General features: G+C 47.8%; 1 protein-coding gene across 2 annotated transcripts in view; it reads right to left on the bottom strand.

The window, feature by feature from the left end:
* Nucleotides 1-14640, bottom strand: part of APBA3 (amyloid beta precursor protein binding family A member 3) — a 218265-nt gene that overhangs the window by 59725 nt on the left and 143900 nt on the right. For both annotated transcript variants that reach the window (XM_040322250.1, XM_040322258.1), the window contains 3 exons: nucleotides 11147-11233; nucleotides 10878-11039; nucleotides 9315-9476 (listed from right to left, as the gene is read on the bottom strand). In XM_040322250.1, coding sequence (XP_040178184.1) covers nucleotides 9315-9476; nucleotides 10878-11039; nucleotides 11147-11233 — 411 coding nt within the window. The remainder of the gene's footprint in view (nucleotides 1-9314; nucleotides 9477-10877; nucleotides 11040-11146; nucleotides 11234-14640) is intronic.

The raw sequence follows: 14640 nt of genomic DNA, 5'->3' as shown, positions 1-14640 counted from the left end.
TGATGCACAAGAAAAGCAGACTAATGCCCTGTACACACGATCACTTTTTGTGATGAAAAAAAAATGTCATTTTTTATCATGAAAAAAAATTTCATTTTTCCAACTTCATCATTAAAAATGATGTTGCCCACACACCATCGTTTTTCAAAAATGATGAACAAAGCGACAGCACTCTAAAGGGGAAGTTCTATTCGCCTTGAGGCTGCTTTTAGCTGGTTACTTGTTAGTAAAAGACGATTCATGCTTTTTTGTCTGTTACAGTGTGATGAATGTGCTTACTCCATTATGAATGGTGGTTTTACCTCCCGTCTCAAAAATTGCTTCTCGGCATGTGCGGGTTTAAAACGTCATTTTTGCCCACACACGATAATTTTTTATGACACAAAAAAATGACATTTTAAAAAATGACATAAAAAATTCAAGCTTGTTCGAATTTTATTTTTGTCATTTTTCAGAAGACATAAAATGATATGTTGCCCACACACGATCATTTTAAATGACATTTTAAAAAAAAAGGATTTTTGTACTCACCGTAAAATCCATTTCTCTGAGTTCATAGACGGACACAGCCTTCATTGACCTTAGGGTTATGCTTCTTCCTACCTTCCTACCAGGAGATTTAGGCAGAATTCTACAGCACTTAAGGTGTTAAAAACTTTCCTTCATGCCGCTCCTCCCAGGGGGCGTGGCTCCCCCAGGCATAACCCCCACTCTGCTCTAGCAGCTTCAGTTCGTAACAAGCAGTACAAACCAAGGAGGGGTGGGTGCTGTGTCCGTCTATGAACTCAGAGAAATGGATTTTACGGTGAGTACAAAAATCCTTTTTTCTCTTTCGTTCATAGACGGACACAGCCTTCATTGACCTTAGGGACGTCCCCAAGCAGTGTCAAAAAAATTCGAGGGGTGGGAAAATAACACAGCAAACAACAGGTTACACCCCAAACAAAACCGGAGTTACTCAACGGAGGAACTCCAACCGTAAACTGCCGCCTGTAACACCCTGCGGCCGAAGGAGGCATCAGAAGATGCACTCACATCCACCATATAAAACTTTGAAAAAGCGTGGACCGACGACCAGGTCGCATCCTTACACACCTGTAACACAGAGGCTTGGTGTCGGAAAGCCCAGGAGGCCCCGATCGTCCTGGTCGAATGCGCCGTGACCCGAAAGGGAGGCGCCCGCCCCTTCAGGGCGTAGGCCTGAAGCACAACCTGTCGGATCCACCTGGAAATGGTGGCCGACGAGACTGCCAGGCCCTTACTGGGACCGGACACGAACAGCGAGTCCCACTTCCTGAACGGAGCTGTCGCCGACAAGTAAACTCGAAGGGCCCGAACCACATCCAGAGAATGTAAAACGGCTTCCTTCGGGTTCTTCGGCTGAGGACATAATGATGGAACAACAATGTCCTCGTTAATGTAAAAGGCCGAAACGACCTTCGGAAGAAAAGAAGGTCGCGGGCGCAGCACCGCCTTATCCTGATGGATGACCAAGTAGGGGGCCTTGCAAGACAAGGCCGCCAGTTCAGACACTCGTCTGATAGAGGTAATAGCTACCAGAAAGACCACCTTCTGCGACAAAGTCAGCAAGGGGATCTCCCGAATGTCCTCAAAGGGGGCACGCTGAAGCGCCGAGAGGACCAAGTTCAAGTCCCAAGAAGGTAGCGGAGGGCGCACCGGGGGGGCCACATGCCGGACCCCCTGCACAAACGTGCGAACCAAAGAGTGCGCTGCCACGGGACGCTGAAAATAAACAGCCAGAGCAGAAATCTGACTCTTGATCGTGCTCAAGGCAAGAGCCTGGTCCACTCCCCTCTGTAGGAACAGCAGGATCCGGGACACCACGTAAGTACGGGGGTGCCACTTCATCTCCTCACACATAGAGATGTATGCTTTCCATGTACGATGATAAATTTTTCGAGAAGTGGACTTCCGTGCACGCATCATGGTAGAGATTACCGGGCCCGACAGGCCCCGGTCCTTCAGTACCTGGTTCTCAACAGCCACGCCGTTAAAGCCAGTGACCGTAAAGCAGGATGGAAGATCAGGCCCTGAGACAGGAGATCTTCCCTCAGAGGCAGGCGCCAGGGGGCGTCTGCCACCAGACGTACCAGGTCCGCGTACCAAGAGCGACGCGGCCAATCTGGGGCGATCAGGATCGTTGGAATCCCTTCGGCTTCCACCCTGCGCAGCAGGCGGGGTAGGAGCCTTAGAGGAGGGAAGGCGTAAATCAGGTGATATTGAACCCAGGGAGCCACTAACGCGTCTGACGCGTCTGCCCACGGGTCCCTTGACCTGGCCACAAACCGTGGTACCTTCCGATTGAGACGGGACGCCAGAAGGTCCACGTCTGGAGTGCCCCATTTTTGGCACAGGATCTGAAACACCTCCGGGTGGAGAGACCACTCCCCTTGATCCAGAGTCGTGCGACTTAGGAAGTCGGCTTGCCAATTCAGAACTCCCGGAATGTATACCGCTGACAGGGCCGGAACGGACCTTTCGGCCCACCGAAGTATGTGAGCGACCTCCGTCGCTGCGGCCGAGCTCCTTGTGCCGCCCTGATGATTGACGTACGCCACGGCCGTGGCGTTGTCGGACTGGATCCTGACAGGACGGCCCTGCAGCTCCAGGGACCACCTCACAAGGCACAGCTTGATCGCTCGGAGCTCCAGGATATTGATCGGCAGGCGGGACTCCTCCTGAGTCCAGCGCCCCTGGGCTGACTGGGTGCCCCAGACGCCCCCCCAGCCGAAGAGGCTGGCATCCGTCGTGACCACTGTCCAGCGGCACGGAAGAAAAGACTTCCCGGACCGAAGCACCGGAGACGTCAGCCACCATGCCAGGGAAGACTTGGCCAGATGGCTCAACCGAATCTGGCGATCCAGAGAAGATGGGACCCTGTCCCATCGTGACAGAATCTCCTTCTGTAGTACCCTGGTGTGAAATTGGGCATACGGAAGCGCCTCGAAGGAGGCCACCATCAGACCCAGAACCCGCATGCAGAAGCGAAGAGACGACCACTTCTGGGTCGACAACTGTCTCACTGCAGATTGCAGGGTCAGCAGTTTTTTCGATGGGAGGAACACTTTTGTCTCCCCCGAATCCAAAACCAGCCCCAGGTGTTCCAGCCTCTGGGACGGAACCAACACTGATTTTCTGAGATTCAGAAACCAGCCGAACTCCTGCAGAGTCCGACACGTGATGGACACGTCCTCCTCTAACTCTGAGCCTGAATAAGCTCTCAGGAGAAGGTCGTCCAGGTATCCCACGATAGCGATCCCTCGCTGCCGTAGCAAGGCCAGGATCGGGGCGAGCACCTTGGTGAACACCCGTGGTGCCGACGCCAGCCCGAACGGGAGGGCCACGAATTGATAGTGGTCCTCCCCGATCGCAAAGCGCAGATACCTTTGGTGGCTTGTGCAAACGGGAACATGCAGGTATGCGTCCATGATGTCTAAGGACGCCATGAAGTCCCCCTGGTGGAGGGACGCTATGATAGAACGGACCGACTCCATCCTGAATCGCTGCACCTTGACAAAGGAGTTGAGGGCCTTTAGGTCCAGGATAGGGCGAACCCCTCCCTTCTTGGGGACCACGAACAGATTGGAGTAGAACCCCCGAAACCGTTCCAGTGAGGGGACCGGCACAACCACCCCCCTGTCCAGAAGATCCTGGACAGCCCCGGACAGGGCTAGCCGACGATCCGGAGGAAGCTGGAGGTTGGATGGAAAAAATCTGTTTGGGGGACAAGAAAGGAACTCTATCTTGTACCCCGAGGCGACCACCTCGCAAACCCAACGGTCGGATAGAAGAGAATTCCACCGATCCACGAAGTCGTGAAGCCGTCCCCCCACCCGAGACCCGGGCGGGGGCAGACCTTCATGCGGAAGCAGGCTTGTCCGCAGGCTTGTTCGGTTTTTTGAACCAGGGGCGCTTACGCCCGGCAGCAAGGGCTTTTGCACCTTGCGGACCTTTTCCAGCCGCGCTGGCGCACGAAAAAACCGCTTAGGGGTAGTAAAAGTAGGACCTTGCTTGCGGCGAGGTTCCCTACCTTTCCCCGACTGAGGGAGCAAGGTGCTCTTACCTCCTGTGGCATCCTTAATGATGTCATCCAGGGATGCCCCCAAAAGCCGTCCGCCCTTAAAGGGCAAATCTACCAAGGCCTTTTTTGAGGACTGGACAGCCGACCAGCACTTCAGCCATATAAGGCGGCGCAGAACCACTGCGTAGACAGAAGCCCTGGAAAGCAAAGGAATCTAATCCATATCCGCCTCGCAGAGAAACTTCTGACCCTGAATCAACTGTTCAGCCAGGTCCCTAGAGGACTCGGAAGCCCCCTGGACCTCCAGGTCCTGCAGCAGGAGCTTCGCCCTTTCAGTCAGCGTCTGAGCTACCAGGGCTCCGGCCAGAGCCGGCCTTACCACCGAACCCACCACCGAGAACAGGGAGCGGGCCACGGCCTCCACTCTCCTATCAGCGGGGTCCTTGAAAGCAGGAGCCCCCTCCACAGGCAACGTAATAGCCTTACACAGTCTGGACACAGGAGGGTCCACCGACGGAGGAGTGACCCACTTTTTTAAAAAAGTCCTCCTCCAGGGGGTAACGGGTAGCAAAGCTTTTAGGAACCGTAAAAGCCTTTTGCGGTGTATCCCATTCCTTATACAACATATTGTCTAAATAAGGAACACAGGGGAATACCTTAGCGGTACGCAGTGGTTTGCGGAATCCAAAAGGGACTGACACCGCTGGTGTCTCCGCCACATCCTCTAAATGAAGAGTCTCACGTACCGCAGTAATAAGAGCTCCAACAAATTCCTTATCAGCAGACTCCGCAGCAGAGTCATCCTCGCTGTCCATGTGGGTTAAGCCCGCATCCTCTGACATGACAGAACCAGAAGCATCAGATTCTGCGTCAGAGATATCCCCAGAAACAGCCTCCGGGGGGGGGCACTTTTTTACCCCCCAACCGAGCACTGGCTGCTTCAAACCTGGTGAGAAAAGATTCCAGGACAGCCGACACCGACTCAACAGATGTGGCAGGGGAAGGGGCGCTAAGGGTTAATTCCGGCATTGTAAGGAATGAGGGGCCTGAGGCTCCATATTGCCGTTGCCATTTCACCCCTACTGCCAAGGGCAGGAAAAAAGTCCCCCACAGGTCACCTCCCGGCCGCTAGAGCACAGTATGGGGCCCCCTGAGACTCACCACCCTCTGGTACAGCGCGGTCTGTGAAGGCAAGTGTGTGCTGAGGAGAAGCTGCAGCGCTGCGTCTGTCCCCTCAGATGATTCGCGGTCTTTTTTCCCCGCCGAAACGGCCACTAGAGGCCGAACTAGTGCTGAAAACGGCGCCGGCCACAAGAAAATGGCCGCCGAATAATACAAGCGCGGCTCCAGCAAAATGGCCGCCGTCGCGCAGTTTTAAAAAGACAGTGTACCCAAAAATGACAGTACACCAAAACAGCACACAGCACACACAAAAATGCCCAGAATCTCCACCACAGTCCCCTGCAGTGACACAGAACAGCCCCAGCCATACCACGAGTGAAAATATGAGCCCCAGAGAAAAAAAAACCCTGCACAGCCGTCACCCAAAGGGGGAAGGAGGGAGAGGAATAAGGGAGAGAGGAAAGCAGGGGAAAACCCTCAGTCGACCTCCCAAGGGAAAACATTCCAGCCAGACCACTTACCTGAGTAAGGGGCCACTACTTACCTGTCCTGCGACTACCCGGCTGGAGGTATCCCAGACAGAACCAACGTCCGCGAACGGCATGGTTGTCAGCCAGACACACTGTGACAAGGCCATAGAGACCGGTCATATGTGTGCCCTAGAACCGAAGTTCCCCGGCCGCCCCTGGAGCAATGGGGCCTGTCGTGGACGTCCCAAAGCGGAGCTGAGGGCCGGCACACGCTCGAAGGCCGAACCTGGGGGGACTACAAGGGTCGAGGACCCAGCCTGTCACCCAGTCGGCTGTTGATAGAAGAATCGCAGGATTCAAAAATAAAAATAAAATAAAAAAGCGAGGAAAAAAACTCGCAAAATGCAAAAAAATTTGCAAGAAAAAACTCCAGAGTCCAGGACTCCAGAGAGAGCCTGACTCTCCTGACGGTTAGGCAGAAACAAACTGAAGCTGCTAGAGCAGAGTGGGGGTTATGCCTGGGGGAGCCACGCCCCCTGGGAGGAGCGGCATGAAGGAAAGTTTTTAACACCTTAAGTGCTGTAGAATTCTGCCTAAATCTCCTGGTAGGAAGGTAGGAAGAAGCATAACCCTAAGGTCAATGAAGGCTGTGTCCGTCTATGAACGAAAGAGAAATGTCATTTTATTTCATCACAAAAAGTGATCGTGTGTACAGGGCATAAGAACATGGATTACTGGAACCATGTCTTGTGGTCTGATGAGACCAAGATACAAAGGCAAGTGTGTCTTGCCTACAGTCAAGCATGGTGGTGGGAGTGTCATGGTCTGGGGCTGCATGAGTGCTGCTGGCACTGGGGAGCTACAGTTAATTGAGGGAACCATGAATGCCAACATGTACTGTGACATACGGATGCAGAGCATCCCCTCCCTTCGGAGACTGAGCCGCAGGGCAGTATTCCAACATAACTATCCCAAACACCTCCAAGGCAACCACTGCCTTGCTAAAGACTAGCAGGGTAAAGGTGACGGACTGGCCAAGCCTTTCTCCAGATCTAAACCCTATTGAGGATCTGTGGCGCTCTTCTGGCGAAGCTCTGCCTTACTACCTGTTAGTTGCTGTATCTGTAGCTGGTGGAGTAGCATACGCATACCGAACTGTGGCCAGAGACAGAGCCCGCTCTTATGACTGCCACAAATACATTGAAACACAACTGAAACCCCAGTTAGGCTCAATTGGAAATGACAAATAAAGCCCAAAGGGATATCTACCTAAACTTGAAGTTACAACAACCAAAAAGGGACAGTCCATCATGCCGTGCAGCCTAACTAGTGATGATTTATAGTCGCACGCCAGTCCTTAAAGTCTCACTACCGTTGAATTAAGCTTTTTCTTAATTATTATTCTTAACGGTAATTCTGTTATACTGTTTCGGTTAGTCCCCCCCCCTTTGCCACAAGAGGGGTCAGATCTGGTTCTGATGGATGTTAAAAAAAAACAAAAAAAAAAACTTTTGTGGAATCTGTCAGATTGAAATGGATCCATTTAGGCTGATTGCTCTCATTACCTGTGTGTGTACATGATGGGCCAGATTCACAAAGGTTAGCGGATCTTTAGATCCGTGTAACCTATGTGAATTAAGATCCGCCCTCGCAAGTTTGTGAGGAAAGTGTCAAATTCACAACACACTTACCTCCAAACTTGCGACGGCGGATCCTAACTCCCCCAGCGGAATTCAAATTCCGCGGCTAGGGGAGTGTCATATTTAAATCAGGCGCGCTCCCGCGCCGATTTAAATACACATGCGTCGTCCGGGGAATTTCCCGGCGTGCATTGCTCCCACTGACGTCAATAGGACGTCAGTGGTTGCGACGTGAGCGGGACTTGCGACGCGCGTGTTCGTGAATCGGCGTACGCAAACGACGTAGGAAAATTCAAAATCGACGCGGGAACGACGGCCATACTTAACAATACTTACCCCTGCTTTTAGAAAGGGTAAGTATACGACGGAAAACCGCTACGGAAACGACGTAAGAACACAGCGTCGGGTCCGCGTACGTTCGTGAATTTCGCGTATCTCGCTGATTTACATATTATTCAGTGTAAATCAGCGGGAACGCCCCCGGCGCCATTTTTAAATCAAAAAAAAGATCCGACAGTGTAACACTGTCGGATCTCAGCCCTATCTATGCGTAACTGATTCTATGAATCAGGTGCATAGATAGGACCAGAAAAAATCCGAGATACGATGGTGTATCTGAGATACTCCATCGTATCTCTTTTGTGAATCTGGCCCGATGACTGTTCAATAAAGAGACCACTATGAATGTTAAAAAAAAGATTCCAACCTTTTTTCAGTAGGCTCTTTAAATACCTGGGCATTGTCTACTGGACAAGTTAGGCTTTTGTTTACAGAAGAAATCGCTGCATCCACAGAAGGTAGGCACTTCTTGGTAAACTACTCCTCCATAGGATAAAGCACTTCAAACTTCCTAGGAGGAGCAAAACGCTTATCTGGGTTTTTCCAGTCTGCGAAAATCTTATTCTCCAATAAAGGATGAATCGGAAAGGCACAAGCAGCCTGTGGGGATTTTAACGAGCCCAGAGAGGAGACAGGTGATTCAGTTAACTCCTGATAGAGGTAATGGCTCATCCTGTATAAATACTTCAGGCCTCCTTTCTCTGGCAGCGATGCTTTCTTGCTAATCCCAGAGCCTCTTCTTTGGAAAAAACATAATGCTAAGCAAAGCCAAGGTACCAACAAATGCATATACTACTGTGCTAGTTTAGCAATCTACATATAAGTATGCAACTAATAACACACAGTTTCATGCCGGAGTGGGTGTCTTATCCTTTGGGAGTGCTCAGCCAACCACATTGGAGATCTTACGTGCCCTTAAACGCTGCCGTGTCTCTTCCAGGGAAGCTTCAGACATGTGAGGTTTCTTCCCTCCTCTCCTGTCTGACCGCCATTAAAAGCATGCCCCTATTCAGGCCCCCCCCTCCCACTGATATCGTCATAAAGCGCGCCCCCGTGCGCACGTCTTAGGGGCATCCTCCGCACCCCTGTGCATGGCGTTCTCCTGTGTTTGGAGATTCTTCAGCTTTCTGTGGAAGAGGGAGGAGGACAATGCAGAGCTTGCAGCGAAAGGAGTGTGCTTGTCGTTTGGACTGACACTGCTTTGGAGCTTTGCGAGTAAAAACTCAGCTCTTTACTCCCTCCAGTGGCGGCTTAAAAAATTACACCCACTCTAAAAAGTTTAAAACCTAGGGCTTTTTCCTAACTCACCTTGTCCCCGCCGCAGGTTCTCTGCCAGGCAGATACCAATCTTTCCCCATCTCGGCGGGGTCTGCGTGCCAACCTTCAGGGGTTGGCTACCTTTTTGATCACTTATATACAAATATTTTTTTTATCACAATCCTTACCAATATCACAGGACTAATTCTTTAGGGGGGGGGGTTTACACACATATGTTCACATTTTGTATTTGCGCAACTTTTGTGTTTATTAAAGATAGTCTCATGTTTGGTGCAACACCAATTGTAAATGAGTTCTTTTTTTTTTTTTTTTGAGCTACTGTTATAAAATGTATCTTGACATTTAACATTGTGGTAAAACAGGGGATCACCTCTTCGGAAGGGAACCATTGCCCAAAACCCTAGACTCTATATGCATTCCTACCTCTTTACAGTTGTCTTGCTTGGTAAAGTGGGCAAGATCTGCATTGTACAGTTCAGTCATCTGTGTTTTCTCAGTTTGCTCAGGTTGTACACCTTTAGAATGGAGAAAATTGTGGTATGCCGACGCAAAGGCCTGTCCAATGGCTTGAGCAATGAGTTGTGCCTAATTAGGAAGAGTAAAATGTAACAGTCAAAAAATAAAACAACCATAATTTGTACTCTGTTTTTATAATGAAATAACACTCAAAGAAGACTGAATCATAAAGTAACAAATGAAAATATGTACCAATTCGATAAAACCGAATCAATCCAATAAACAGTGCTAGTATGGGGAGGCTACCAGCAAACACAAAAAATGTAACTCACGCAGTTTGTGAAGGCACCGGTTCCCCCAAGCCCTACAAAACGATATGATTTTTTTTCCTTTGTATGCAGAAAAACAGTAGTAATGCATGCCTAAGCTAAGATACACTCGCGGACACTTTATCAGGTATACCTAGCTAGTATCGTTTTTTGCCTTCAGAACTGCATTAATTCTTTGTGGCATAGATTCAACAAGGTGTTGGAAACATTTCTCGGCTGCACATCCATGATGCGAATCTCCCATTCCACCACATCCTAAAGGTGCTCTCTATTGGATTGAGATCTGGTGACTGTGGATGCTATTGGAGTTCACTGTTCAAGAAACCAGTTTGAGATGATTTGAGCTTTGTGACATGGTGCTGAAGTAGCCATCAGAAGATGGGTACACTGTAGTCAAAGGGATGGACATGGTCAGCAACAATACTCAGTTGGTACCAAGAGGCCCAAAGTGTGCCAACAAAATAACCCCTACACCACCACGCCAAATTCTGACGCTACCATCTGAATGTCGCAGCTAAAAATCGAGACTCAGACAAAGCAATGTTTTTCCAATCTTCTATTGTCCAATTTTGGTGAGTCTGTGCCAATTGTAGCCTCGGTTTCCTGTTCTTAGCCGACAGGAGTGGCATCCGGTGTGGTCTACTGCTGGTGTAGCCCATCTGCTTCAAGGTTTGTTGTGTTGTGCGTTCAGAAATGGTATTCTGCATATCTTGGTTGTAACGAGTGGTTATTTAAATTACTGTTGCCTTTCTATTATTTCGAAAGTCTGCCGATTTCTGCTCTGACATCAACAAGGCATTTTCGTTCACACAACTGCCGCTCTCACTGGATAAGTTCACTTTTTTGGATCATTCTATGTAAACCTTAGGTATGGTTGTGCGTAAAAATCCTAGTAGATCAACAGATTTTTAATTATTTAGAACAGCCCATCTGACACTTACCATGCCACATTCAAAGTCACTTAAATACTCTCTTTCTTCCCCATTCTGATGCTCAGTTTGAACTTCAGCAAGTCATCTTCACCATGTCTAAATGCATTAAGTTTCTGCCCTGTGATTGGCTGATTAGCAATAATAATACCTAATAGTACCTAATAAAGTGCCCAGTTAGTGCAGAATCAAAAGCAAAATGTAAAAAAAAAATATCCTTTTTTTTAAATTGAGATATTAGAAGAGTGGCAAGAAATGTTACTATGACTTACATCCACAGACTGAAAGACATGACATATAATCCTATGTGGTTTTTTATGGGAGGAAGGCTTGTTTGAGCTACGAGGTAATTTTCTGTGTGCCATAATAACCACAATATTACCAATGTCAGCTGTGTAGGAAATGGTCTGTAACGGATGGTCCATCAAGGCTTCCTAAAGGTGCAACAATAAAAATTGTACAAATTACATAAAGCCTTACAAGCATTATCCACGACATATTGTATTACTTCTAATCAAAAAGGCACATCATAAAAACTAACCTGTGTATTTGCAGTTAATACTTTTATGTGTTGTGTTGAAACCATAACATCCACCTCAGTCATGGGTTGAGACTCTCCATCTGGTGCCTGAGAAGTTAAAGAAAAGGGAAAAAAAATAAAAGTAGTACTTTGTAGTACAAAGCATTAGCTAGGCTTCATGTACACTGCTGCTGGTAAACAGACATTTAGAAGCAGTTGGGCGTTTTTTTCAGCTGCCCCTGAACTTGCCTGTTATCTCATCAGTACACGTACACTGGGTGGTTTATAGTTGACAAAAAAAAAAACACGTTCAGGATGGATGTTCAGAGGCATTTGAAACGTTTCATTTACAGGTGTTTAAATTATATATATATATATATATATATATATATATATATATATATATATATATATATATATATAAAATATATATTTTTTAACCGTCAAAAAACGCTTCTAAAACGTGGCAAGTTAAATCATTCAAGAGAGGTTGTAAAACATCCAATATACATTAAGCCTTACTTGTTGCTACAGTAATCAAATCAATTATCTAATTTAACCACTTCCCGCCTGCCATATAGCAAAATTACATCTGCAAAGTGGTTCCGTTATCCTAACCCAGGGGCGTCCAAACTTTATTCAAAGAGGGCCAGATTTGATGAAGAGAACATGCGTGAGGGCCGACCATATTTCTTGACATTCTTTGAACCATTAAAATTTGTCCTAAGTGAGTTTGCATCCTATGCATTAAGGTGAACAAAAACCTGGCAATGACAGCCCCCCCCCCCCCTCGTTTTACTTACCTGAGCCCAAATCTGCTGTGCGCGTCCCCTGGTGTCCCCTTTTCTTCGGAGTCTGGCCGTCGATTGGCTAGATTTGCTAGACTAATAGCAGCGCAGCCATTGACTCGTGCTGCTGTCAATCACATGGCTATGGCCGCCGGCTGTATCACAGGAGCGCGCCCGCAAGCTAACCCCCTTGGGAGAGCGCTTCCCATGAAGGGGGTTAGCTGATGTGGGGAGAAGCTGAGACAGCCGCAGAGGGACTTCAGAAGACCAGGATCGGGGCCCACTGTGTGCAAAATGAGCTGCACAGTGGAGGTAAGTATAACATGTTTATTTTTTTTTATTGGAACCTTTAGTGTCCCTTTAATCAGAGAAGCAGACAAGAGGCCCATGGTAATTCTGGATGAGCTGTTGAGATCCACAGCTCAGGTGGGAGAATCTGTCCACACGACAGTTATTAGTCGTACACTCCACAAATCTGGCTTTTATGGAAGAGTGGCAAGAAGAAAGCCATTGTTGAAAGAAAGCCATAAGAGATCCTGTTTTTAGTTTGCGAGAAGCCATGTTGGGGACTTGGCAAACATGTGGAAGAAGCTGCTCTGGTCAGATGAGAACAAAATGTTACTTTTTGGCCTAATAGCAAAATGCTATGTGTGGCGGTAAACTAACACTGTACAACACCATGAACACACCATCCCCACCAAAAAAACATGGTGGTGGCAGCATCATGTTTTGATGCTTTTCTTTAGCAAAGACAGGGAAGCTGGTCAGAGTTGATGGGAAGATGGATAGAGCCAAATCCAGGAGGAGACAATCTTAGGCTGTATTCACACCTATGCATTTTTAGTGCTTTTTGCAGTTTTGCACTACAGAACGTGTTCCATAGGAAACCATGTTAAATGGACTGTAGTGCAAATCTACAAAATGCACTAAAAATGCATAGGTGCGAATCCAGCCTCAGAAGAAAACCTGTTAATCTCTGCAAAAGACTTGAGACTGGGGCGGAGGATCAACTTCCAACAGGACAATGACCCTAAACATACAGCCAGATCTAAATCCAATTGAGAATCTGTGGCAAGACTTAAAAATTGCCGTTTACAGATGCTCTCCATCCAATCTGACAGAGCTTAAGCTATTTTGCAAAGAATGTGCAAAAATGTTACTTTCTAGGTGTGCAAAGCTGGTAGAGACATCCCTAAAAAGGACTTGCAGTTTTTACTCAGGGGGGCTCAATACAAATGCACGCCACACATTTTTTTTTTTTTTAACAAATATCTGAAGAGTTGAAAACCATTCATCATTTGCCTTCCACTTCACAATTATGTGCCACTTTGTGTTGGTCAAGCACATAAAATCCCCAAAAAATAGGATTTTTAATAACAGCTTACCTTTATTCATTACATAGTGGGTTGTATGGTCACCAGAGGTGATTGGACACGGGCACAACCAATGAAGACAAGTTCCCCTCCATATAACCCCTCCCCTAAGGGAAGTACCCCAGTTTTGTAGCAAAGCAGTAAGGATCCCATAAGAAGGGGGGGGGGGGGCTCTGTGTCCCGTGGTGTACTCCAAGAAAAGGATATTACAGGTAAGCCGTTACTAAAAATCCTATTTTCTTTATCATACACCACGGGATACAGAGCCTCTATTCATTACATAGTGGGACGTCCCAGGGCAATGGTGGATCTGAGACCTCAAGGTAGAACAAAAATGGACTCCGTGTTGCAAAAGGAGGCTGTGGCTGTCAAGAAGTCTGACAGCGGGGGGCGTGGCTTGCGCGCGACCAGGATGGCCGCCTAAGTGATTTGCTCCTTCAGACAGCCGGGTTAGACGGCAAAAAGATCACCTACATCGCGTCTTCCGGAGGAAAAAGAAAGTACCGGTGTGTACGTGAAGATGGACCCGTTATCGCAGCGAAAGAGGAAGGAACAGAAACAAAACAAGAAGCTGGCAAACTTAGCTGAACCTTCCGGGGCTGCGGGGGACGTGTCATGTCATGGCGGAGGTAATGACGCACTTGCTAATCAATCGCACTATACTGATCTGCCTGTCACTGAACCTGTTCATCAGCTCTCAGATACACCACAAAATGAATCCCCTGATTCACATTTACTGAGTCCTTCCTCCAAAAGTCCTGCTAAGACGAGAAGAAGAGTTGGTGACGCATTACAATATCCGATGACAGACATGACAGGTGTCAGTCAATGCATGCTAGGCCCTAATACTGCGTCATCAATTAGTAATTATCCTACATCTGGAACGCCAGTCATGGATACCACAATGAAAGAAATGCTTATTTCGCTACAATCGTCTTTAATGTCAAGCTTATCATTCATGATGTATAATGTTTCTATAGAAGTGAAGGATTTAAATGACAGAGTTTACGCTATTGAAAACAGAATGGAGACCCAATCTGGTACTGTTCATGACATTGTGGAAAATTGCAAGGACAGGATGGAAGAGAATATATGGATTAAAACGAAGCTCGCAGACTTGGAGGATAGATCGCGCAGGGAGAACGTAAAATTGAGGGGTGTCTCAGAGTCTGTCATATCATCTGATCTCCCTAAATTTGCTGACGACCTGATACTGACCTTGCTTCCTGACTTGCCGCAAATTGAACGTATGATTGATAGGATTCATAGAATACCTAAGCCCAGACATTTGGATCCATCTATTCCAAGAGACATACTGATCACTGGCGTAACAACCGGGGGGGCAGCCGGTGCG

This window comes from Rana temporaria, chromosome 1, assembly GCF_905171775.1.
Source record: "Rana temporaria chromosome 1, aRanTem1.1, whole genome shotgun sequence".
Taxonomy (NCBI): domain Eukaryota; kingdom Metazoa; phylum Chordata; class Amphibia; order Anura; family Ranidae; genus Rana; species Rana temporaria.
Note: the sequence above shows the minus strand (reverse complement) of the source record. Positions and strands in the feature narration are given on the sequence as shown.